At 36.5% G+C, this 13,914-nt stretch overlaps 2 protein-coding genes across 2 annotated transcripts in view; one reads left to right on the forward strand and one right to left on the reverse strand.

Annotated features, from left to right (window-relative positions):
* The first annotated feature begins 3,550 nt into the window (after positions 1 to 3,550).
* Positions 3,551 to 7,177, forward strand: phox2a (paired like homeobox 2A). The gene is made up of 3 exons (XM_084420132.1): positions 3,551 to 3,889; positions 4,906 to 5,093; positions 6,590 to 7,177. Exons 1-3 carry the CDS (start codon positions 3,667 to 3,669, stop codon positions 7,025 to 7,027), a joined length of 849 nt encoding a protein of 282 aa, XP_084276258.1. The 5' UTR covers positions 3,551 to 3,666; the 3' UTR covers positions 7,028 to 7,177.
* Positions 7,178 to 10,524: 3,347 nt separating this feature from the next.
* Positions 10,525 to 13,914, reverse strand: part of inppl1a (inositol polyphosphate phosphatase-like 1a) — a 40,741-nt gene continuing 37,351 nt past the window's right edge. The window contains exons 26-27 of the mRNA XM_084420104.1: positions 13,594 to 13,724; positions 10,525 to 11,576 (exon numbers count right to left, since the gene is read on the reverse strand). Coding sequence (XP_084276230.1) covers positions 11,477 to 11,576; positions 13,594 to 13,724 — 231 coding nt within the window. The 3' untranslated portion in view covers positions 10,525 to 11,476. The remainder of the gene's footprint in view (positions 11,577 to 13,593; positions 13,725 to 13,914) is intronic.

Below are 13,914 nucleotides of genomic sequence, written 5' to 3' on the forward strand. Positions count from 1 at the left end.
TAAGAGCATTCTCTGGTCAAAAACGCCTCAGATATTTAAAATCCCGTTTAGTTTTCTATATTTCATATTACTGTTCCATATTTAGACATGGTTAATTGTGACCGTTTCAATTAATCGACTTGATTAAAGTATTCTACAGAAATGGATCGCACATTTGTGTGTTATAGAAAATATTTGGTAACGCTTTAAGATGACGTTTATACGTTTCTACATGTACTTACTATAGTAATAGCAGTAAATTATGTATAATTAGTAACTAACCCTACCAAACCCAAACTGTAACTCTATAAGTACATGTAGTTAATTAATATTACCGGTACCTTAAAATAAAATGTAACCAAATAGTTTAAAGCCTATTAGAAGAATAGAATCCCAGGAGGTTAATTTCTATATTGTGAATAGGAAAAACCATTAGTGTCACAATCTTTCTGGAGATTATTTTCATAATAACAAACTTAATGCAGTCAATCAATCTTTTGTGTGGCTGTGCAATTTTTTTAAATTATTTTAATGAAATTAAATGATTATTATAGTTATTTTGACAGACCAAATTGCAATACATGAGTCTTAATTGCTTGGAAATATTAGATAGAATGATGTTTAAGTCTAATGGACTTCTGGCCGTTTAAATTTGAATTTTGACAGTTGGGGTTTGAATTTTGATTGTTTTATTTATTTATTTTTTGACAGTTGGAGTCTGAATTTATATAAAAAAAATATTTTGACAGTTTGAGTTTCAATTTAGAACTATTTAAATTTTGACGGTTGGAGTTTACTTTATTTTTTTTTTATTTTTTTTTATTTGACAGTTGCAGTTTGAATTTTATAATTTTTTAAATTTTGACAGTTGGATTTTGAATTTTGAATTTTTAAAAAAATGTGACAGTTGGATTTTGAACAGTCTTGGCTCATTTGAACATTCCGTCCGTGTAAATCTATGGTATTTCCCGCGTGTTTCAGCAGAGGATTTGAACACAACAGTTTGGTTTGGTGTGAAAGTGTTTCTCCTGTGGATCAGAAGTCAGAGCCGGACACACGGGCTCTTCTGCTCGGTGTCAGGGGTGAGTTTGCCGGGGAACTGATCCCGGTTGCCCGTGTTAACCAGCGCACACATGCGTTAATCTCTTCAAAGACGCTCGCGCACATCTGACTTTCAAATCCGAGTGTTTGTCTTGAAAATGGGCTCTAATCCCGATCCGAGCGACCCATGAGACCTGCAGCTTTAAAATTCATCGGCGATTAGCGGAAACAGTAACGAGGCTCTTTCTCATTCATGGCGCTTGTGTAAATAACTGTGCTGTGATTGACAGCTGAGGTCTGTGATTGACAGCTGAAGAACGGGTCAGGCCGAGCGCTCATTTTTTTGATGGATTCTGGCATGCTGTTGTTGATCGATAGTTACACTAACCAGCGTTTAACATTAGTGCACTTACTGTCTGTCCGAGAGCCTCCATTAATTTCTCCTGTGGTTCTAAAACACTCATATTTTGCTTTGCCATCACAAAAAAGGGCATTTTCCGAGCGCAAAATAAATATATAAATGGAAAGCGCAGGGTCTCGTGCTCTCCGGGATAATTGAATTGTGTTTGGGTTGGTTTGGTTTGGCTGACAGTAATCGCATCCGATGCCCGGGCCATTACAGCGAGCGCGCGCGCGTGCGTGTGTCTCCCGGTGACCGATCACTGCTGAATGCAGATTGAGCTAATGAGAGAGAGAGATTGATGAGAGAGAGAGAAAGGGGGATGAAGGATCGGGAAAGGATGAGACGCGACCCGTCTGTGTCACGCGCGTAAACAGTGACCCGTCTGAAACCCGCCGGGCGCGCGCGGGGGTAACGCGAGACACTTGCTATTTAGTACGAACAAAACTTTTTCATTTGTTTGTTTGAACATTTATGTAGGCTAATTTCAACAAAAAGTCTTATTAAAATTAAAACTGAATCAGCAAAATAGATATTAATAGATTGAAATAACGCGCAATCTGTCACGCCAGCATTTATTTTTCATTACACGCGCACGATGTAAAATACTAAATTAACGATGAGTCGAATCAGACAATTAGTTCATTTCATTTTACATGGTTTTATTTCGTTTATGTTTCTTTATTTGGCATCGATGGCTTTTAACATCCATAGAATATTTCCACTGCACAAAAGGTTATTTTGATTAAAATCTCCTAGGGGAAAAATGGTTTTGGGAACCCACTGCATTAAAAAAAAAAAAACTATTTGAATATTAAATACATTAGTAGCCTATTTTCCTTTGTCAAGTTGTATATTAAAAATAGTGTATGAGTATTTAACAATGAAATCTGTAACAAGATCTGTTCTGAATCGCACACTCACACACACACACACACACACACACACACAGGTGATCTCGGAGCTCTCCTCAGGTGTGTACGGAGATGATGAACACGTGCTGAAAGGTTCCGGTGTCCGTGAAGACTTGTTGCTGTCGTGTGTATCTCGTCACTTCCCGGTACAGTCGTTAATCTGCGCTCGTGATGCGGACGCTGATGGATGAAGTTTGAGACGCGCGTCACCCGAAATCATCCAAACGCGCCGTGACGCGCACGCCCGGGGCCGCGTCGGGATAACCAGGTTACGCGCGCATAAAGAGAGGGTTACAGGGTCAAAAGTCAAACGAATCCATGACACATATGGTTAAAAATGACATATTCAGCTGCATGAAAATAAATGTTGTTTCTGATTTGATTACGTTAAATGCGATTATTATTGCATAATTTTGAAACGTGATTTTTATGTTAAATGTTAAATATGATGATTTCACGTAGGCCTTTATAATGCGCTACAGCAGCTCGGATAATATCCATGTCTAATTAATATTGTTCAAAGAGTTCGGATAAACTCGCGCGTAATAGTGAGTGACAGCACACAGATGCGCGTGACTGTGAGCAGCAGGTTTCCGTCCAGTCATCTCTGATGAAAACAGATCGAATAAACGCGTGCAATTAACGACTTCAAGTCATCATTAATTAGTATTTCATCGTTTATTTTAATTTTACGATCATTTTATTTCATTCGGCCTCTAAATGCAGCGTTGGGGGGTTTAAATAAAGGCCATTATTCCCGAAATCAAATTAAACTTCTCACACTACCAACCAGAGCCGCATTAAAGCTAAAACAATCCCACAATTCATTTAGCATGAGGAAGACGGACCCATTTACCCGCTCTTGAAAAGTTGCCCATCCTCGCCTTAATGCCATTAGTCTTAATAGCCATTAATAGTCATTTATTTAGAGTTATATTTGCGCGCGCGCGGGGGATATGTGCGCTCCAGGTCTCGTTCAAACAAGAAATAAAATGCAACAAAAGAGCATTAGATGAAATAGTGAAGCACAAGTGTAGCAGATGATGCTGGAAAGGGTTAACGCGGAGGTGCATTAGAGATGCATGGAGAGAGAGAGAGTTTGTGTGTGTGTGTGTGTGTGTGTGTGTGTGTGTGTGTGTGTGTTGAGGGAGGAGGATCTCAGAACTGAGACATTGTCATGCAAACACAGACCACCGCCTCGCCATTGTCTCCCGGACTCCAACTTTATTATAAACACACCGAGCAGCAGAGCCGCGGAACACACCGAGACACACACACACTCCTCGAGCGGACCTTCACACACACCTGCGTCTCCATCATTCCGCCCTCCACATGTACAAAATGGATTACTCGTATCTGAACACGTACGACTCGTGCATGGCGGCGATGGAGGCGTCGGCGTACGCGGACTTTAACTCGTGCAGTCAGAGCAACGCGTTCCAGTACAACCCGATCCGGAACGGCTTCAGCTCCAGCCCGGGGTGCGGAACGCTCGGGTCCGCCAGCTGTGCGCTGGGTGCGCTGAGAGAACACCAGCCCGCGCCCTACTCCACAGGTGACACACACACACACACACACACACACACATGCATGTGCGAGAGCTAAAACACTTCATATGCAATGCGACTTGAAAATAACAGTGTGGAATGTTAAGCGCGTGAGTTATATATATATCACGCTAAACTATCCATTTTTCTTTGTTTAACATGTAAAACTCGTTCTGAATGTAGCGATTTATACGTCACGACTCACTGTTTAAAACTGTTCCAAAATTTTCCTTTTGTTTTTTGATGACGTAGAATTCTATTTGGAACTTTCAGTGATCAGTTCCTAAAATAACCGTTTTTTTATTTTATTTTTATTAGTCTGAACATTTTTATAAAGAATCGTTTGTGCATTCCATCGATTCTTCGATGCCGATAAAGAACCGTTATTTTGTATCTTTGAAAGGCTACACATGTATCTTTAATTTGGATAATTGATATTATCAATATCAATTGCAGATTCAATATCAATTGCAGACCCAGATGCAAAAAATCAAACGAGAATCCTGTAGCTTTGCGAGTTTTACGTTTTAGGCTAATTTAATTTAATTCAATTAGCCTAAATTTCGTGTCATATAATTTGAGGCGCAAATCAATTTAAAGTAATTAATTGAATTATGTCTTACGGATCTATAATTAAAAAGAGCGTTTATTGGACAGAAAAAGAAAATGAGAAGCGGTCCTGTCTCGCCTGATATTTCTGAGCGGTAAATGTACATTATAGGCTTGTGTAATTATTATCGCATTTTCACATCAGAACATGTGTGACTTATAGTGTGTCGTTTTAAAATAAAATGCTTAATTTAATTATAATCTTAATAATACAAATGCACGGACGCATTCCTCAAATATATTTTATGGCACTTATTTGCTACGCAATGAAACGCAAAAACCATTCCTTTTTCGTATTAAAAAATAATAATAATCAGACGCAACATTATTATATTACAGAATCCATTTGTTTGTCTGAACTGATGTGAAATGCAAGGTCGTCATCATGACTCTCCCGGTCTCGTTGATCTTTCAGTCCCGTACAAGTTCTTCTCGGACCCGTCCGGTCTGAACGAGAAGCGCAAGCAGCGGCGGATCCGCACGACCTTCACGAGCTCTCAGCTGAAGGAGCTCGAGCGCGTGTTCGCGGAGACGCACTACCCGGACATTTACACGCGCGAGGAGCTCGCGCTGAAGATCGACCTGACCGAGGCGCGCGTGCAGGTGAGGCGCATGTTCAACAATCATCACTGAGTACAAAACCATATGAAAAGAAATCTTAGACTAAGTATATTTCGGGCCTCTTCCAAATGTAATTCATTTAGATTTATAGCGGCTGCATTGGGTCACGTGCAGATACGCGTTAGTAGCACTTCACAATGAGAAATATTGGTAACGTGTAAAGAATGCTGGGTCGTTTTAACCCAATTTTGGGTCAAATATGGACAAACCCAGTCGTTGGGTTACATTTTTTAAATTGCATTTTTAATCCAACGTTTGGGTTTGTCCATATTTGACCCAAAATTGAGTTAAAACAACCCAGCATTTTTTTCGAGTGTACATGTACTAAATTATGCATAGCCCAATTACATGCAACTAAACCGAACTCTACATTTACAGTAGTTCATTAATATTACTCAGTACTGACATATATAATAACGCTGTAACAATGACACCTTAAAATAAAGAGTTACCAAAATATTTCTAAAGTATTTATTCATCTTATAGTTCAAATTCAGCATATTACAAATAAAGGTTTCAAAAGGTTTTTTTTCAGCGATGCAATAGAATCATTTTTTGCTCTTCAAAGAACCTTAAAAGAACATATAGTTCTATATCTATATTAGAACTATATATAGTTCTAATTCTATAGTGTGAGGAATATTTTAAAGAACCTTTGGGATGTTAAAGTTCTACATTGAACCATCGATGCTGAAAGAAAGAAAAATTCTTAATATTACTCAGTACTTAAATATATAATTACACTGTAACAATGACACCTTAAAATAAAGAGTAACCAAAATATTTCTAAAGCATTTATTAATCTTATAGTTCAAATTCAGCGTCTTAAAAATAAAGCTTCCAACAGGGTTACTTTGCAGTGATGCAATAGAATCATAAAAGAACCATTTATATTAGAAAGAACCTTCAGGATGTCAAAGGTTCTTCACGGAACCATCACTGCTCATAAACAACCTTTATTTTTAAGAATGGAACATAATTAAAATCTAAATTTGATATCTGTTAATATCATGTAATAGACCAAAAGGGAACATTAATACTGTAACAAATGTAATGCTCTTTCATTTTTATTTATTTATTGCAGGAATACATACAAAAAATGTACAAAATACACATATCGACAAAAAACAACAACAACAAAACATTTATATATATATAATTGAATAGCTTTTTTACAACAAAAATGGACCTTCCCTGATTCAGCTGGACTGTGACTCTGTTTTCCTCCAGATCTGCTGCACAGACACAAACTCTGTTGCATTATTTTCCTGTTATCTCTGTAAAGCTGCTTTAAAACAATCTGTATTGTAAAAATACAGGTGACTTGACTTACAAATGAACATTAATACTGTATTTTTAAGAGTGTATCATAATTAAAATCAAACAATTGTATCTGATAATATCATTTAATTGACCAAAAACTGAACATCAATCCTCTAGGAAGTGTAATTCTGAATGATGTCGTCGCTGTTCCTCAGGTTTGGTTCCAGAACCGACGGGCCAAGTTTCGTAAACAGGAGCGCGCCGCCAACTCTAAAGGAGCGACCGGCACCAAGAAGCCCGGAGAGACTCGCTCTTCATCTGAGGACGACGAGTCCAAAGAGTCGACGTGCAGCCCGACTCCCGACAGCACCGCGTCTCTTCCCGGATCCGGGAACATGGGGAGTCCCGGGACCGGCAGCCTCAGTCCGAGCCCCGTGTCCGGCTCCGGCTCCGGCTTCACCAGCGCCTCCATCTCGCCCTCGCTCCACCAGGGCCTGAAGAGCTCGCCGTGGCCCAGCCTCGGCTCGGCCGGACCCACGCCGGACCTGCTGAAGGCCTGGCAGCCCGCGGACAGTGTGGCGTCCGGGCCGTTCGCCGGCGTTCTGTCCACCTTCCACCGGAAACCCAACACAATCAAGACCAACCTCTTCTAGAGGTCCCGGCGCACCTCAGTGTAGAACTGGGTCACTCGTGTAGAACTGGACTCGATGTTCACGCCGGCAATAAGGTCTCATGTGCTGACGCTAGTTCACACTCACATCACTGCATCAAGTGCACTCTGAAGAGGTCTGCTGGGTTGTTTAACGCAAGTTTGGGTCAAAGATGGACAAACCCAAACGTTGGGTTAAAATATGAAATTACATTTTTAACCCAATGCTTGCGTTTGACCCAAAATTATGTTAAAACAACCCAGCATCTTTCAGAGTGATACTCTGGGCTGAATGAGCATGTGTTAGTACAGATACTCAGAACATACGGAACCTTAAAGAGGATCCTTTTATGGGTTTGCTTTTAATTTAGTTTTAATTTTAATTAAATTAAGCAGCTCATAAAGATACTTTATCAGTACAGTACATGTACTTACCATAGTAATAACAGTAAATTATGCATAATTACATGCAACTAACCCTCAACCCTACCCTAACCCTGTTAATTAAATAAATATATAATTACACTGTAATAATGACACCTTAAAATAAAGTGTAATCAAGGTTCTATGTGGGATCATTTTACGGATTTAGTTTAAATTAATTAAGTTTGATTAAACTTTTCTCCTTATAGAGTCGAGAGTGTGTTTCAGTTTAGTTTTGTAAGGCATGCTCTTGTTTAACTAATTAGAACACTAACACTTTATAATACGGTTCATTAGTTAACATTAATTAATGCATTAACTAACATGAACTAACAATGAGCAATACATGTGTTGCAGTATTTATTAATCTTTGTTAATGTTAGTTAATAAAAATACAGCTGTTGATGTTAGTTCACAGTGCATTAACTAATGTTAACAAATACAACCTTTGATTTTAATAACGTATTAATAAATGTTGAGATTGATATGAACTAAGATTAATAAATGCTGGAGAAGTATTGTTCATTCTTAGTTCATGTTAACTGAAGTTAACTAATGTTAACTAATGAACCTTATTACCGTTAGAATTTACAGGGAATTAATAGTTCTACAGTATTTAATAATCTTAGTTAATGTTGATGTCAGTTATCATAATACATTTTTAACATTAAAAGTTGTATTTGTTCAAATGAAGGTTCAATATTGGCATCAAACCTCAAACATCTACGGAACCTTCCCGTTCCACAAAAGGTTCTTTAGATTATTAGAACAGTTTGGGTTGGACTGGACTGCATTTTTTATATAGCGCTTTCACAGACCCAATGGCCACCAAAGCGCTTTACAAAGGGTTCTTCTATGACGTCACTTTTGGAACCTTTATTTTTAAGAGTGCAGCTTTTAAACTAACATGATCAAACAATGCGCAACTGTGATTTTCATAAACTAACACCAAGAACGGTTCATAAATGCTTTAATGATATATTTCACATTATTAGTTGATGTTACGTGATGCAGTAACTAAAGTCAACAAATGAGACCTTATTGTAAAGTGTTTAATTTATTGTCATGTTGAACTTGTGGGCGCTTCTGTTGTGTGAGTGTGTGTGTGTGTGAGTGAGTGTGTGTGTGTTTGTTCTACGGTCCATCTTATGTTCATCTCTTGCAGCTGCGATGTTTTTCTCTTTATGTTCACAAGAGGATCTTTAACCCTGAAGATCTGCATCATCAGCGCTCGAATGAATGGTCATTGTCAGTAAATTAGTTCTTCATTTCCTCTTAATTGAAGATCCAGAAACATTTAGTCCAGCAGGAGCTTCAGGACAAGAAATCGCATCCGTGAGGCGGCGTAGAGACGTCTTTCCTCTCGCTGATGAATTCATCATGTGCTTCTTCACTGAAGCTCTTGAGTGTGTGTGTGTGTATGTGTGAGTGAGTGTGTGTGTGTGACCCCAGAAACAAGCATAGTTAAGCCACTTGTAGTTAATTTATTGAAGGAAAAAAAAAATAAAAAAGGAAAAAAAATATTGGGATGTTTTTTTAAGCTAGGCTTTTATTGAGAAATATTTTGTAAATATTAATATAAATACGATGTAGTTTCTTCTTTTTTTAATGTTTACTGGCTCCAGTGCACGCCATGTGTTTCCTGAATGATCTGCTGTATATAATCCATAAAAATGACAAAATAAAGACAGTTAAAATGAACATGTCCAGTCTGATCTCGCATTCACTTCATCTGATCATGTGATGACGAATTATTTTACAAGTTCTATTTTGAAAACACAAGAACTTACAAATGTGTTCATACCGTTACAAAAAATCAAAGCAAGTGTCATTTGCACAAAAACGTTTGAAATTTTGTTTAAAATGCTTGAATTACATTCTGAAAAACTATCTTCTGCTGATCAGTTTATTGGTGAATAAAAGCCTAAATTCAATCTGTTCATCATATAAAGTGGTGACAACTTTTTCATGGTTTGGAACTCTTTCAGATTTATGAATGATGTAATTTTGAATTTGTTAGACGATAGCAATCAGACAATAGCGTGTCATTTTATTCTCAATACAAGATGAATAGAGTAAAAAAGAACTACTAGATTTCCCCATATTTACACAGGTGACTGATTACATTAAGCATTGCAAAAAAAGTTATGTTTAAATACAAATGAGGCATTACCTAAATAAATATGAACTTATTTGCTTAAATTTCTAGAACAAAAATCTGAACATTGGATAAAGCCAGGTTCAAAATTCTTGTTTAATTGTTCAAGGTTTTTACTGAGGGGATTTTGGATATCTCTTTTTATCACTCCATAAATCAGAAAATACTGTCAACAGACCGAAAAAATAATATTTGCACCATTTTTTAAATAAAATGTTGTATAAAATCAGACTAATGATATATGAACAAACCCCTCAGTAAAATCCTTCAGAATATAGATATGAATAAAGCTGTAAGTTTTGGTGTGTGTAAGTGCTGCTGAAGTGGAGGACAAAACTCATTTTGAGAACATGGCTTTTTAAGATATTTCCTGAAATTTAAATCTACAGATGCAAATAGATGGCGTTATAAAAGATACACTTATGGGATGTTTTCTTTCCATTAGACTGATAAAACACTTAATGAAAAGCCCAAAATCTGTGTCTCACCTTAAGGAAACAACACTATCCGAGACGCTATTAAGAATAGCATTTAGGAACATTCTAACAAACTTAGAATTTAAATAAAGAACGTAACTTTTTTTTCCTTAAGACTTTTGTTAATGCAGATCCAGTTGATTAAAAGACATTGAGAAAAATCCTGCAGCATTTCACACACACTTGATTTGATGAAATATTGCTGAATATGTAATAATATTACTAAAAATTATATATGAAAATGACACTATTTTTACAAAAAACAATAACATGTAATCACTTTAATTTATTTAGGTTTCTTGGTTTGTAATGTATTGAATGATAATCTATAAGCCATGGTTTATAGACTATACATTTCACAGAGTTTATTTATGCTGATAATTACATTTGCTTATATAAATATATTTACAAATGTAATTACAAACTCCACAAAATGTTCATTTCAAGCTCAATGAGAAACGTTCTTTTACTGAACATAACTGTAGTTTTTATTAAACTAAAAAAAAAGAACAAACATTAAAAGGACAGTCATTTAGCAGTCAAACACAAATATTAACTTACAACAATTGAGTTAAACTGTTAAAAATGATTATACAGCAAATAAATGAATGAAAGGGGAAAAACTTCTTAAGTTAAAACTTAATACACAAATAATTGATATCTAGAATAATTCTGCTACATGCATTTTAGGAGAAACACCCATAATTATAACATTAAAGACTGTTAAATAAAACAAAGAAAGCTACTGTGATGAAAACAGAAAGACTAGGGCTTCAGTAAAACTCAAACTGAACTAAACTCATCTTGAGATTGAGAAACACACTCAACTCTTTTAGAAATTCATCAGCGTTTGAATCTCACATCAGAATCAATGAGCAAATAGAAAAAGATTCACATGTAATATATGAATTTAACCGTTTCCTCTCTTGAATTCTCTCAAATCATCATGATGGTGCAGCGCCACCTGGTGAGAGGATTGTGTTATAGCCATCTTTCCCTCACACCAAACATCTGTGCAGGATGATGGGATTGTAAATGCTTCCAAACGAATGACACACTGAACCAAGAGAAACGAACGTTGACAAACACACACGAACACACGCGAACACACACACTGCTTCAAGTCACGGCTGATTTTGGCTTATTTCCCTTTCCTTTAAAGTCATGAAACATGCACGAAAAACAAACTGTTATTAATAACTAACACTTCAGGAATGTTCTGATGATGTCACTTCCTCCAGACGACAGGAAGTGGAGGGCGGGGCTGTAGTGAAACATCCTTTCGACACGCCGACTTGTTTAAATAATATCACAAACTACAACGACATCAGATTAAATTAAAACCAGGTAACATTCTACCAGTGCAAAGTTCAGTCCGGCCTGGATTGGGATTGGCTCACTTCTGCTGCTGTTGTTGCTTTAGACTGGCCAATAGGATCTTCTTATGGGCGGGGTCACGGATGCCCGCCTCCTCCAGATCCTCCTCTGTGATGTCACTGCAGGAAAGACACGTGATTGGATGATGGTTTCATCTTTGTATATCAATCCAGCTCTGAATTCTAACTAAAGAATTATGAAAATCTCAATCACAATCGACTATGATTGGCTCTACATGGCAGGGGTTACGTGATATTTTACACCGGAGTAATGTGACACTGATGAACTTTAATAGACATTAAGTTAAAAATGCACGGGAAACCTTCTAAAAGAAGGATAAATTACTGATTAAAAAACTCACTACATTTGTCAAAGGTTATGATACTTTTATGGTGCTTTTGCAATTTGCACCTTTTAATATTTTTATTAAAATATTGAATATTTTACCATTTACATTTTCTTCAATTACAAAAATTAAATCTTATTTCATAGTATTATAGTAATAATACTGTACTACACAGTACTGTAAAATAGAAATATTTGATAATTATAATAATAACTAAAACTAATACAGAACAACCGTAAAATTACAATACTGATATTTATGGCTGTCTTAATTGTTTTCAAACATTATATCAACGAACTTTTATTTTGGCGGAAAACCAAATGATACTGACTTTAATAGACATTAAATTAAAAGTACACAGTAGGAAACCTACTTAAAATAGGTTAAATAACTCATTAAAAAAATTGGATACTACACGACTAACTACATTTGTCAAAGGCATTTTGCACCTTTTCCATTTTTATATTTTATCAAATCAAATTAAACAAACCAATTATAATTACTATATTTACTTAATAATACTAACCCTAAAGTACAGTAAAATAATAAATATTTAATAATAATAATCATTCATCTTACAAAAGAACAGTACAAATTACAAAACTAATATTGATGGATTTTAAACGTTAAACCACACAGCTTTTATTTTGTGGTTTACTTAATGGAAAAGTTATGTCGAGAGATCATTCTTGGGGCCACGATCACCTCTGAGTAGTAGAAAAATGACCAATGAAATTGTGAATGAATTATGAATTGTGCCAAAATGCCTGTTCTAGTTGTAAAGCAGTTTCATTGTTTAATGTTAATGTGTATTAAACAGCTCTAAGTGGAGGGGATTTAAGAAGTGTGTGACGTCAGCTGAATCTCTCTCATAGAATCTTGGTCAAAAGTCAAACATATCTCTTTAGAAATGTGTTTGAGACTCTTATTTCATGTTGGAGTGATAAAGATAATTGACGAATAATTGTCTTTCATGTGTTGTATATATGCATATCACATGTGTATGGAATTTGCTGTATTTCTTTTCTTTCTGAGCATTCGCTTTGATTATTTGTACACGTATGATTTTTAACAGTTTTGTGAGCGGATGACCAAGAACTCACGTCAGTTTGGTGTTTTCTCATGTATTTCCAGGTATGATGTATTATTGTTTGCATTATGTTATGTTTTTGAGTTCATAATCATGTAAAAGTCATTTATTGATTGTTAAATTGTGTTTTCTCATGTGTTTCCAGTAAATGCGCTGCGTGAGGGAACTCGGCACACTGCAGAAATGCTTTTCTTACTCAGTATTTTTGTCTTGTTTCCAGTCCAAATATTAAAAAATTCTTAAATCAAGATGCATTTACTAGATTAAATGCCATAAGATATTATGTTTGAATTGATCAAAATTAAGTGAGTTGATGCTTAAAAAAAGCAAAATGATCTGCCAATGGGGTGAGAGAAATGGAAGACACAGAAACAAGATGATTTTTCTCACCCCATTGGCAGATCATTTTGCTTTTTTTAAGCATCAACTCACTTCATTTTCACTTGATTTAAGAAATGTTTGATATTTGGACTGGAAACAAGACAAAAATACTGAGTAAGAAAAGCATTTTTTGCAGTGTATAATGTCTTCGTGTGGTTCTTTCTGTGAGAATCAAGTGAACGAATCAGTGGGGTTACACACACACACACACACACACACGGGTATGTACGCCGGCTGTTTCTACTACTCAGAGGGGATCCTCAGTGTGAGCGCTGACAGAAAGGGAACTCGTGCTTTAAGCTGTGAGAGTCACTCGTACCTCAGGAACTCCAGGTCGTCCCAGCCGTTGTGCAGGAGCCCTTCCTCATAATGCTGGAGCCCGAGCTTCTGGAGCCACTCGCCAACACTGTACTCTACTGACACACTGCTGCTGTCGTCATGCCACAGGCCCTGCACACACACACACATACACACACACACACACACGCATGAACAAAATACTGTGGAACTCAATGAGGTCCAATCAACTGTTTGGTTCAACAGAAGAAAGAAATGCATACAGGTTTGAAACAACTTGAGGGCGAGTATATGATGACAGAATGTTTCTGTTCAGTGAACTAATCCCTTAAGATTCGTCTCA

Source organism: Rutilus rutilus, assembly GCF_951802725.1.
Source record: "Rutilus rutilus genome assembly, chromosome: 9".
NCBI lineage: Eukaryota > Metazoa > Chordata > Actinopteri > Cypriniformes > Leuciscidae > Rutilus > Rutilus rutilus.